This window comes from Sinocyclocheilus anshuiensis, unplaced genomic scaffold, assembly GCF_001515605.1.
Source record: "Sinocyclocheilus anshuiensis isolate Anshui unplaced genomic scaffold, SAMN03320099.WGS_v1.1 scaffold579, whole genome shotgun sequence".
NCBI classification, from domain to species: domain Eukaryota; kingdom Metazoa; phylum Chordata; class Actinopteri; order Cypriniformes; family Cyprinidae; genus Sinocyclocheilus; species Sinocyclocheilus anshuiensis.
In genome coordinates this window covers 4088763-4102021 of record NW_015551075.1, presented here as the reverse complement: position 1 = coordinate 4102021, position 13259 = coordinate 4088763, and the positions used below count along the sequence as shown (strand labels likewise).

The 13259-nt window shown below is 37.1% G+C and overlaps 1 protein-coding gene across 1 annotated transcript in view; it reads right to left on the bottom strand.

The window, feature by feature from the left end:
- The window catches only part of LOC107662312 (neuron navigator 2-like), a 129081-nt gene that overhangs the window by 51527 nt on the left and 64295 nt on the right, over positions 1–13259 (bottom strand). Inside the window, exons 6-10 of the mRNA XM_016452298.1 lie at positions 12848–12901; positions 10820–10953; positions 2097–3228; positions 981–1093; positions 298–406 (exon numbers count right to left, since the gene is read on the bottom strand). Of these exons, the coding sequence (XP_016307784.1) occupies positions 298–406; positions 981–1093; positions 2097–3228; positions 10820–10953; positions 12848–12901 (1542 nt within the window). The remainder of the gene's footprint in view (positions 1–297; positions 407–980; positions 1094–2096; positions 3229–10819; positions 10954–12847; positions 12902–13259) is intronic.

Here is a 13259-nt window from a genome sequence, read left to right as displayed (position 1 = left end):
TGTTCAAATGCGGAGTTTTGCGCATCGTGTGTGTGTGTGTGTGTGCGCGAGCGAGCGAGAGAGAAAGAGAGAGAGAGCGCGAGAGAGAGAGAGCGAGAGAGAGCGCGCGAGAGAGAGAGGGAGAGAGCACGAGAGAGAGAGAGCGCGTGAGAGAGAGAGGGAGAGAGAGCGCGAGAGAGAGAGAGCGCAAGAGACACCAAATACACAAAATAATGATCTTTAAAAAAGCATCATATGACCTCTTTAAAGTTATCCTACTGCATCAGGCTGTGACAAGTAAGAAATAGAAGCATCTACCTGTGTGTGATCTGTGTCCCCCGCAAACTTGACATGGTCTCTTCTAAATTCTGCCGCAGGTCAGCAATATTTTTGACAGTTCTCAGTCGTCTGGTCTCTGGATCTTCACCTGAAAATAGGGCATTCATTTTCACTTTTTATATCATATATCAGTATTTAAACACTGTTCAACAGTTTAGGGTAAGATTTTGTTTTTAAAAGAGTTATTAATGCTTTTATTCAGCAAGTATGCATTAAATGAATCATAAGTAACAGTTAAGGAGTTTCTAATGTTACAATAGATTTCTATTTCAAATAAATGCTCTTCTTTTGAACTTTCTATTCATCAAATAATCCTAACAAATGTTTTCAACATTGATTGATGGCTGCTGAAATTCAGCTTTACCATCACATGAATAGATTATTTATCTGTCTACAAACTTTTTACTGTTTCTGATCAAATAAATGCAGCCTAGGTGAGTATAAGAGACTTCTTTCAAAAACAAAACAAACAAACGAACAAAAAAATGCCCTCAATTTCTTGCTTGATTTAAACTTCAGAAAATCATCATCAATATCAATCTTAAATACTTCTCTTATTTTATTAAAATTATGCATTGATTATTATTATTACCAACAGGAAAAGGTCTTAGACTACCAGATCAATGTTTTAGACTTCATCAGATATGAACTGAACAGGTTACCTGACAGGTCCTCAGTAGAAGACTGGTTGATCTTACTGAAGCTACTGGAGTCATTACTACGACATCCAGAGCTTGGGTTTGTGCCAATGTTTCCATCTGCCTCATTCTGAGACCTAAAAACACAGGGGTTAAAAATAAAAAAAGATGTCCTTCATATAGATGCATACATATTTTCTGTGACATTCTAGTCAGCAGACGTCATGGCCTGACTAAAGGAATCCTTTATGGAAAACAAACACAGGTCTGTTTCAGAGGAAATACCAGTCAAACGCTTCACAGCTGAGCCTGACGGGGAGTCGATACACATGTGAGCACACATGCACACTTACTAGAGCCATTCTCATAAACTAAACACAAATAGTAGAGTACAGTTCTGCTTTGCCATGAGTTTGGCACTTTATCTAATATGTACAGTAATACATGCATAAAGATTTCACTCTTTTTTTTTTACAGTACAAAACTATACCAACTTATGCTATGTTGTTATTAAGGTGTTCTACATGGTTTTTAGCATGAAGGCATGTGATTGTATGGATGTTTTGGGTGGTTGTCAGGAGGTTGCTATGCAGTTGTCAAGGTGCTGTGAGAGATTTTAAGCAAATTGCTATGTGGTTGCTGGGTTTTTGGTCATTACTAGCAATGATATTTTAATATTATTTATATACTATTATAGTATTTATTCATATTTTGAATTAGCTTACACTTCTAAATCTTCAGTATTCATTTTAATTTTAGTTCACGTTTTAGTAATTTGTCACTTTATTAGCTTTTTAAAAAGATTTCTATTTAACCTATTTAGTCTTTTTATTGTTTTAATTCTAGTAATTTCAGTATTTCAGATTAAACATTTTATTTTAGTTAGTTGCCAAGGTAACATTTGTTATACCATTTTTTCAGATATTTCTATTTAGATTTATTTATTTATTTTTATATCAGTTTTATTTTATTTCAGTTTATTTTACATTTTTTATTTAGTTTTAGTTAACAATAATAACACTGGTTACTTGGTGGTTGCTTACTGGTCCAAGTCGAATGAGCCCCTTATGATCTCTAGATCTGGCTCGAGCCTCTCCTTCGATCTAAAGCTTCAGTTGAAAATCCCAATAAGAGTCTCACCTGTACATGAAGGGTGCTACGGTGGCTGTGTTGGGGTGGCTGTACTGCTGCTGGGGTTGAGGCAGCTGCACACTGACTGTGTTGCTGGCTGTAGAATGTGTTCCATTGGCCAACGGGGCGGCGCTGTGGTGTCCTTTCCCCTCAGTGGAAGCCAGGCTGGAAGAGGACGAGGAATGCCGGCTGTCCCTATGAAGTCCCAGACCCTCTCCCAGACGCATACTGCGGGGCCTCTCATTGTCTTTACCACCGAGGGGCAACGCTGAACTCTTTACTGCTCCATTTCCTGAGTTTTTACTTCCTGGTTTTGGAATTCCGCTTTGCACAGGGGCGGAGCTATCTTTCTTGGTACCTCCCACCTTGCCGCCTTTGGGTATAAAGCTGGCGATCCTGGAGGCTTTCCTGGGCTCTGCCTCGGAGGGAGCAACTTTGCTTGAGGGAACAACTTCCTCCTTAACTTCCTCTTTGTTCTCTACCTTTTCCGAGGCAGGGACACGCTTTGAGCCCTCTTTCCCGTTTTTGTCTTTCTCCTTAGCTCGTTCTTTTTCCTTTTCTTTCTCTACTGATTTAGTTGAGGCTTTTTTCGCCATGAGCGCCCGGCTAAGTGTCCGCTGTGCAATGCCCTTTAACGCAATCTTTGGGCTGCTGGTTGTCATGGTAATAGCACTCGATCCATTCGTGGGTCTGACGTTACCATCCATTTCCTCAATGGGTTCTGTATTGGAACCAGCCCCGACTCTTTCTAAAACCAAAGCGGCATCTTTTCCTCCTGTTGGCGTAACGGCGCCCTCTGCTGGCGTGGATGACTTGGAGCCACCTTTGCTGTTGAAAAGTTTTAGTTTTTCCAGCATGGACTTCTGAGGCACAGCTTTTGGTGGTGGCTCTGCAGGCACGGGCTGCTTGGCTTGGAGATCTGGTTTGATGGAAAGCACCGTGGCGGGAGCGGTGGAGGTAGCAGTGTGCTTGGTGCTCTGAGATTTGCTTCTCCAGGGTTTGCTACTCGAGTTGGGCTGGGGGATGGCTGACGATGAAGATGAAGATGCCACAGTGCTGGTGCTAACAGAGGTGCAGGCGGATGCCAGGGATGACAGAGTGTGCTCAGTCATGCCGTGTGAGGTGACACACTCTGATGATTCTGGAGAGGAAAAGAGACAGGTTAAAATAATCATGGAGAAAGTTGGACTGCATATGTGGGAGAAGGAGTTAACAGCAGTTCACAGCAAACTACACATGGAATCATCAAATTCGTTTTTTTTTTTTTTTTAAATACTTTAAATCTGAAATTGAATTAAAATCATATTTTGAATCTGCTTAAAATCAGAAATGTGTTTTAGTTTGAATGGTCCAATGTTATTTTAGTTTATATACTATTATACAACAGTTCGTTCTGGTTCTCAAATCTGATTGGTTGAGAATCGTGAGATATTATACTGGTATCGCAACAGGAACGCCCTTTCACAATTTTGTATCACTCTGCTTGTTCTAGCCGGGTCTATGTTTTTTTTTTAATTATTCACTGAGCTAATCGTAGAGTACGTTAGTTAATATAAGAAGAAACAAAGATGGCAAACGACACATTAACTACGAAAGCTCAACAGACGATGAAGATGCAGGGGAATCACTAACAGGCCAAACAGCAAGAAGTGCAGCCATTACACCTGCAGATTTGAACAATTTAGAAAAAACCAGACATGAAAATAACACGGTGCGGCAAACAGTGTGGGCTGTGAACTGTTTTAAATCATGGTTATCCGAAAAAAAGCTCAATATCGACCTCAAACATATCGAGAAATCCCAAATGAGCTCAGTTTTGCGTGATTTCTATGGCTCCATTAGGACCAGTAAAGGAGAACTGTATGGTATCAGCAGTTACTTGAGTCTTCGATCGGCGCTGAATCGCCACATTAATGAACCTCCTCTTAGCTGTGCATGGAATTTAATGCAAGACCCTGAGTTTACGTCCGCCAAAAACTTTTTTAAAGGAGTTGATCACACTACCCTCCGATTTCATCTGAAGACCAGCAAATACTGAAGCGATCTGCTGCACTTGACCCTGGCAACCAGAAAGGTTTATTAAACAAGTTGTGGTATGACATTCAGTTACACTTTGCACGAAGAGGGAAGGAGGGCAATCGACAACTTATGCCAGACTCGTTTGAACTAAAGAGAGACGAAAATGGTTCAAAATATTTCACGTTGACATCTAATGAGGAAACGAAAAACCACAAAAACCCACTGGAGGTCGACAGGGAAAATCGGAGGGGCGCTATGTTTGAAGAGTCCAGTAACCCCATGTGCCCAGTTTCTTCGCTAGAGAAATATCTCAGCAAACTCCCACCTGACGCAAAAGCACTCTATCTGCACCCTAAGAGGAGATTTGAAGCTAAAGACAAGATATGGTATAGCACTGTTCCTTTGGGCATTAATCAGCTGTCACAAATGCTCCCGAGAATGTGCAAAGAAGCTGGGACGTGATCGTCCTACACGAACCACAGCATCAGGGCCACTGCAATCCAAAAATTGTCTGATGCAGGGCTCCAAGCGAGAGAAATCATAGCCGTCAGCGGACACAGGTATGTTTCTGATTTGTTTAACCCATAGCCTACAGTGGAAATGAAATGATGCAAAATTAATTGAATTAATTTCTAATTTAAAACATTTTTTTAGGTCAGAAAGCTCACTGAAATCCTACTGGAGACCATCACTAAACAACAGAAAATGCTGGAGTGCAGTACTAGCATCAGATCAAACGGAAACCATACCAGAAAAACAACAAAGAACAACAAAGACTTTATCTCCGAATAACTATTTAGCGGGATGTACGATATACGCCAACGTACAAATAAATGTGAACAGTGGTTCCGAGAACCATCACTCGCTGTAAATCAGAAATGTAATAGATTTTGAGCACATTGTAATTGTTTAATGAAAAACAAAAATACATAAATAATATATTTTATGATATGCTTATGACATTTTTTTTTTGTAAAATAAAATAAACCTGACTTTGAGATAAAAAAAAAAAACGTAGGAACAAAAAATATATAAATATCTATTTTATGTTATGAAATGCTGATTACTTTTTTGAGGGAAAAATATCAGTTGTTTAACTTATTAACTAGCCTTTTTGTATAAATGTTAATGTTGCGTAAGATGCTGGAAATGTATACTTATTTGTTTTAACTGCACGCAATGGTTTGACTAAACTAATAAAAATGTTTGTCAAGTCAGACCTATAAATCTGAAAATAAAAACGCATGCACATTAATCAGTCTAGCATCGCGGTCTCTCTCTCTCTAATTCGGATGCAGGTCTTGCAGCATTGTTTCTCTCTTATAACCTCATTATTTCTCACTAATAACCTAACTGAAGCAGCACATGCCCTTGATACGAATTCTAAAAGTGACGTATGTTTAACTGTCAACTTGAGCTTTGAATCCGTGGCAGAAGGAAGTAGTTCCGCACAAAAGGCACTCCGTTGTTTCTTGTTTAATTACACACATTCCGTCGAACTGTTGTATAAACGCAATATCACTCTCGTACTCGAACGATACCGGCTCTATATCAGCGGCTGTGATTGCCTGCGGCCTCATGCCTCTGGCCTAATCACAGCCATGCTGATATAGAGCCGGTATCGCTCGAGTACGAGAGTGATTTTGCTCATATATATTTGTTCATATTTTTAATTTTGTTTTGTTTTCTTTTCTTTTCTCATTTATTTAACCAGGAAGGTCCCATTGAAATAAAATATATTTTCTTCCGGAGTGTCCTGGTCAAGATGGGCAGCAAAATGAAAGAAAAAAAAAAACATAACATATGAAATACATGAAAACCACACAGCAAGGGAACACAAAATATACCAAAAAATAATAATAATAATTAACATTGTTCTATAAAAATGGGCAGGTCAAGAGATGGTTTATATTCCATGTTTAGTATTAATTTTAGGGTTTTTTTTATGCACTTCTCTCTTTTTTGTGTTCTTTTTAACATTCCATTTAACTTTAATCTATTTTTATTTCACTTTTAATAATCTTACTACTTAAACTTTATTCAGTTACATTTACATCTATGCATTTTTGCAGACACACCGCATCGATATATTTTGAAATCCAATTAAAATCTCATTTTTGCGAGTCAAATAGTCTGATCAGATTTCATGTGGTTTTTCATCATTACGGAACACATAACATCATATATGAGAAAGACATGTATGCTGACACATACATCATTACTATAGTAACAGATACAACAACACTGATGAACAGTCAGCCCTAAAAATCTGATCTGAAAACCAAATGGATGTTGTGGAAGAAGAACATTTAAGGGAAATAAGAGTGAAAATTAAAGTAGATTAAATCAAAGGCTAAAAAAAAAAAACAGGAGAAAAGGTCTGAAAGTTTTGAAACTGTTCTCCCTGCCCATAAAAGGCTAGTTACTCCTGAGCTAATGCTATTCTTATAGTAAGCAGCAGACAGCCCGCTGAGATCGATTCTAAACGGTTTACACTAACACAGCGAGTAAGACTTTAATGCCCATTCAAACACTGGAGGCCAAATTTAGCTATTGTGCTCTCTGTGACATAGACAATCAAAAATTCCTTTAAATAACTGACATGAAGATACAAACACAATCATACAAAAACTGAAATATTATTAAAGAATGAAAATCTATAAATAGCCAGTGTAAATTGATTAAATAAACAGATGTGCATTTTAGCACAGAGTTATAAATAAGTCCTTGAAAACAAATGGTAAATTTAGCCAAACCTTGCAGAATGACATGTATTGTTCACTTGAAACATTCCAAAAGTGTAAATTATAATCATGAAAAAAACAAACAAACTGAAAATGTTCCTCTCCACTGCAGTAAAAAAGGCTGTTTACAAAAAAGCAAAGAAAAACATAAAAATGAAAATGAAATCAGCATGTTATCTGTCTCTCATTCACCTGGCAGCTCCATTTGTTAAAGTGAGCTGGTTTCACGTCAGTCCAGCCTGTAGAGTCTCAGTAGCCGTGTTCACTCTCAGGATATACACTGCAAATACAACTCTAACTGCAAACATTGGCGAGTTCTCCCTGTGTCCAGCCCCCTCCCTCTGAGCCTCTAGATCACGCTCAACACATTCACTCTGTCAGTCGGCCAGTGGTCCAATCCCAGAAAAAAAAGACCTGAAGTGCCCAAAAACTCTAAACGAAACTCTAAAAACATCTGAGCATATACTAATGCTGCACATTTCAAATGAGATGTAGCAGAACAGATATAACAAACCTATAGATTTATCCCACTGAATGCCTAGTTGGAGTACCGGATGTTTCTCACAGATACTTTATGTGCCGTTTATTCAGATTTATATCATTTTAAACAGAGCAAAATATTATTTGACAAAATATCAGCTACAAACTTTTGGCAAGCACTTAAGTTAAGACTGAATGTAAAGGCTTTGCTAGCCAATTCTGACTAAAAATCAACTGATTACACTCAAACGTTTTATTATTTTTCAGGTTCAGCGTTTATTTTTTTATCTGTATGTTTTATTAAACAATCTGACATGAGGGGAAAAACACCATTCCCATCTCATTCAGTTTTGCATTTAATGAGCGGCACAGAAACAAAGCGGCAATTAGGAAGTGATTAAGGTCCAATTAGCCATGCCAGCCAGAGAGAAGTGGGTCAGACCACTAATGACTTCCAATAGGTAGAGAGAGGAAAGAGAGGGGCCGAGAAGGGGATAGGTCGGGGGAAAAAAAAGACCTTAGTTATAGAGATGAAAGTTGAGAGAGAGAAAAAGCTGAGCAGTTGCTGTCCAGAAACAGACCATATGACAATGAACTGCAAAACTTTAGGCAGAAATAATCTCGCTGTCGCCCTCATATCATTAGGAAACTCTAGAGCAACTTACTACCCTCAGGGTTTGTGGCCCCTCTCAGTTCCTCTTAATGTCCATATTTAAGTGATTATTTCTCCACGGTAGAATAACAGCTGTCATTAGTCTCAGATGACCACCCCATGAGAGCCCACCAATAAACTCATCATGCCTGTTTCATACTGCACCTTGACAGGTTTTTTTTTTCCCTCTGTTATTGAACACAGTCATGTTTACATGCACAAGAAAATTCCAATTGTTATTGGTCATATTGAGATCTTGTAATCATCATTTAAACATGCCTAATATTTCAATAATCCAACATTATACACAAATACAGCAATTGCTGTAAATAAAGGCTTAAACAGAATATGAACCATAAGGCAATAGTTCACCCAAAAATGAACATTTTACTCATCTTCATGTTGTTCCAAACCTGTATTCACCTTCTTTCATCTAAGGAACACAGAAGAGTATATTTTGAATAATATTGATAAGAAAACAGTTTCAGTTCCCATTGCATTTCCACTGTTTTTTTTATGAAAGTCAATGGGAATCAATAGGGAACTGTCTGGTCACCAACATTCTATAAAATAGATTTTTTTCTCATGTTCCACAGAAGAAAGAAAGTCAGACAGGTTTGGAACAACATGAGGCTGAGTAAACAATTGATGGAAAAATACAATAAAACTGCACAAAATTGCATAAATCACAACTATACAAATACAACTGTTTACATCAGTGAATTTAAACTTCCTTACCGGTCTAGAAAATTGATTTCAAACTCTAAAAGCACATAAAAGGCAAGTTTTTTCTTGCCTGCTTTAAAATTTTGAAACTGTAAATCTCTTCCCAACGCTCTCTTGACTTATGTCATCTCAGATGAGGCTTGTATCTGTTTCAACAGTGACAAAATGATGGCACACACACAGAAGAGTTGTGCTCCTTTGCTCTGTGATTCACATTCTCACTCTGCTTTGCATTAAGCAGGTCACACACAAAATAACAGAGCTAAATGCATTATGGGAGAATCAGTCGGCTGACACCATTTACTAACTTTCACTGTCACAAGACCAAAACATCTGAACTCTTCAACTGCTTCAAAAGTCAGATTATTCAAGAAAATACTCTTAACAAGTGAACATGGGCATACAGTTTGAATACATACATTTTTTCTGCTTTGAATTTTTTTTCTTTCAAATGCTTCACTCAATTTAATACGTAGGAATATGTACACAACATACAGTGGAAAAACAGAATAAATTGCCTAAAGCATGACACTGTGGAAACCTCCGTCTCTCTCTGTCTCTCTTTCACTGCCACCACATTCTCAGAGCCAAAACACACTAATTAGGGCTCAATTAATGTAGAAATTTCCTTCGCTTCGCTCACTCTGCTTTGAAAGCCAGTACCACACACACACACACACGTACGGCAACATCTTTCAAACATCTCAGCTAGGGTTTGTGTGACTAGCTTCACTCAGAGTCATTATAAGCAGTTATTTCCAGCACTGACTGCTACATTAACTACTCTAAACTCAGCACAGCTCCGTCACAGAGCACAGAAATGTGGTTGGTACGTTTTAACACAGTGACCGCTTAAAGTCAACATGAACTCAAAATTGACCCGGTTTATCTCATGGTGCATAATGCATCAGTGCACGTTACTCCAGAAAATGATTAAAATGCAATACCTTCCTCTAGAAAGTTAACTTTTGTTTTCTGCTGACTTCATATAGGCCATGTGGGCTACTGGATAATGTTAACCAAGAGCCAAATTTTACATCTAGACATTGTTCTTGTAAATGCACAAAATGATATACGGTACAGTACCATTCAAAAGGGGTTGGTAAACATTTTTTTTGAATAAGACGACGACGTTTATGAAGTCTCACTAAGACTGCATTTATTTAATCTAAAATACAAAAAAAAAAAAAATGGAACACTGTGAAATATTTTTACAATTTAAAAGAACTGTTTTCTATTTTAATACATTTTAAAATTGTATTTATTCCTGTGATGGCAAAGCTACATTTTTCAGTCCCCAGGGTCACATGATCCTTCAGATGCTGATTTGAACATTTCTCATTATTATCCATGTTAAAAACAGTTAAGCTGCTTATTATTTTTTGTGTATAACATGTTTTTTCAGGATTCTTTGATGAACAGAAAGTTCAAAAGAACATTATAAATGTCTTTACTGTGACTTCAATTTCAATTTAATACAATTTAATGCATCTTTGCAGAATAAAAGTACTAATATCGATTAAAAAAAAAATCTTACACACACCAAACATTTGAAAGGATGTGTACATGCACACAGTCCACAGAGTAAATAAAGACTAGCTCCATAACTTTTACTTTAAATGGACTGAAGAAGACTGCACCATTACTGTTTAAAATACAAATGACAAAAGAAATTTAATTCGAAGAAAGAAACCATAAACATATTACCTCATTCATATCACAAATCTTGCCCTACATAGCTAAAACATGAGACACAGTTTTCTTCCAGTCCTTTGAAATCTTTCCTTAGACTATCTTTTTTATTATCTTTTTCTTTAAACATTGCCAGGGGCTGCAGCTAGTCAGCATTTTTTGAATAAATAAAATACAGAATATTGACACTTTTTTTTCCCCCTGGCATGATAAAATTACAGATAATATATAAACTGGAAGGACACTGTAGAGATAAATGTGTTCAAATCTGTCAGAGGGAAACTCTTTTATATTGACAAGCCGACTGTAACACAAAATCATTTTTAATGAAATCTTGACCTGCCATTTTCAGATGAGATTATGAGTAATGTTTCAATTCAGAGGTCACTTCACCTTAAAGACTGTGAAGTTGGGCTTACCTTTGGCCGGAGCTGCTGCAGGTTTGGCTTTATCACTGAACACCTGACTGCGGCGATTCCCTGCTGAACTGATGGACCCTCGAGGAGAACTCTCACTGCCCGCAGTGGACATCCTCGAGGTGGGGCCAGGTAATCTGTCACAGCGAGAGAGCAGAAATATCAACAGCAAGATTCTTACATTTTCTGAAGAAAATGTGTGTGCTCCTTGCCGGTGCAGAACTTGTGTTCAGGTGTTGCTGGTGCTTGCCAGGGGGTTGCTAATGCATTCTGAGTGGTTGCTAGATGTCCGTTTAATGCCTAAAGAGTTTTTTATTTAAAAAAAAAAAAAAAAACGAATGTTTGTGCCTTTCTCAGGGTCTCTTGCTCTAGAATCAGCCTTGTTCAATTCAATCCCAGTTAATAAAGCTGAAAAAAAAAAAAACCCATCTCCTCTCCCCAACAGCAAAAACACTTTAAATTGCTTTGGTGCGGTTTTTTATTTACACAAAGTGACAGAGGATCTACTCAATACATCAATAGTGAATCCCTCCAGCAGAACCACTTAGGTAGCAAATAGTATTTTGTGCTTGTAAGCAATGCAACAATTAATAACCCTTAGTCAACAATGTATTTATTTCTAATGTGACATTTCTCCATCAGTCCTAGCCTTCAATGCCTTCATGACTGACAGACAAATAGACTAATCTCACCTAACAATCAAGTCTAGGTAAATGCCATGTCAATGCCATGTAAAATACAAGGACATCTGTAGTGACCTATGCTAATCACATTGCTGTCTATTGTGTGGCCTTGACATTTTCTCATAAGTATGGAAAATAGTAATGTGGTAGAGAGATATTTTTCCTCTCTCTTTATTTTCCTTCATACATCTCATATCTGCAGAAGGCTTATCTGCAATTATAACTATCCACCATTAGATGGCAATATTGTGTCACGTGTTGCCAAAAATGAATGGTGGAAAATTGTAGACTGGACCAATATTCAAACTGGGAATTTTGAATAAGGTGATTCATAGTATTTTTAGTGTAGTTATCTGAAACACATTACACGTTTGCATTTGAAATGCATTTACAGCACTTGGTAACTGAAGGCACGAACACATCATTCACTGAAACCAAAATTACAACCTCAACCTTTCTATCACACACACCACAATTAATAATTAATCTCATACTCAAGCAGGGCATCACACAGAGCGGTTATTTTAAAGTTATCACAGCTCACTGCGCAGACATTTCCACTGGGATATGTTTTTGGGTAACGTTATCTGACAGAGTCCACATATTCTGTCTGGCCAAATAAATTCAAGGAAAAGTTCACCAGGATAGGTATTTTTTTTCTTTCTTACTTTCTTTTTTATATTTTAAATAAAACTGGTTTTATTCATCAATTTAATAGGTGTCTCTTTCTAACAGTATATCCGTTAAATAAAATAAATAGATATCTATTAAATATATACATGCATTATAAAGTTATTCATATTATCAACTGCACTCTGTTATACATTTTCTTTAAATCACTGTAACCACAGTTAAAATACTTAATAATTTTTTGCTTTATAATAACCAAAAAATACTTTATTATACACATTCAAGTGCACAAAAATTATCTATATGCTTTAAACAGTGTAATGCACTAATGCCAACATATGACAACAGATGATAAAACACCTGAAATATGGTGTAATTAGTGCAGTACACTCTTTATTTTAAGTTATAACTGTTATCACAGTTATTTATGAGATTAGAACTGTAAAGCATTATTGAAGTAAGAATGGATATTTTATAATGTATAATACATATAGTCAAATAACAATAATAATTATTTAATACTATTTAATTAAAATAATATTGTATTGTGCAGCCAGTTCGAATAATTGAGTTTCACAGAACAATCTTGTACATACATGAGTAGATTTAGACCACAAAAATCACATGCAGAGAGTAAGTGAGGAAGAGGAGGGTGATGACGAGCAGGTTGACAGGAGAGGAAATACACGAGAGCACAGGACAGGAGTGAGAGCGCTACCTAGAAGACTTTTTCTGACCAATGGAAAACTTGAGTTTACTCTGAGAGCCATCCCTAGATCGAAAGAACAAGAGAAACAAGAGGAGAAAGAGAGATAGAGAGAGAGACAGACAAACACAGACAGTGATGACTAACACAACATCACACAATCACAAAGCTAAGAGAATGAAGACACATTCAGAGAGACAGACTGCTTCAAATCAATCCACAATCTATATAACATATGTACATTAGATAGAACGGTAGAACATTATAGATAGAATGATAGAACGATAGAAAGCTAAATAGAATGCTAGATAGAACACTAGGTAGACAGACAGACAGACAGACCGAGATAGATAGACAGATAGACAGATAGATAGATAGACAGATAGATAGATAGACAGACAGACAGACAGACAGACAGACAGAC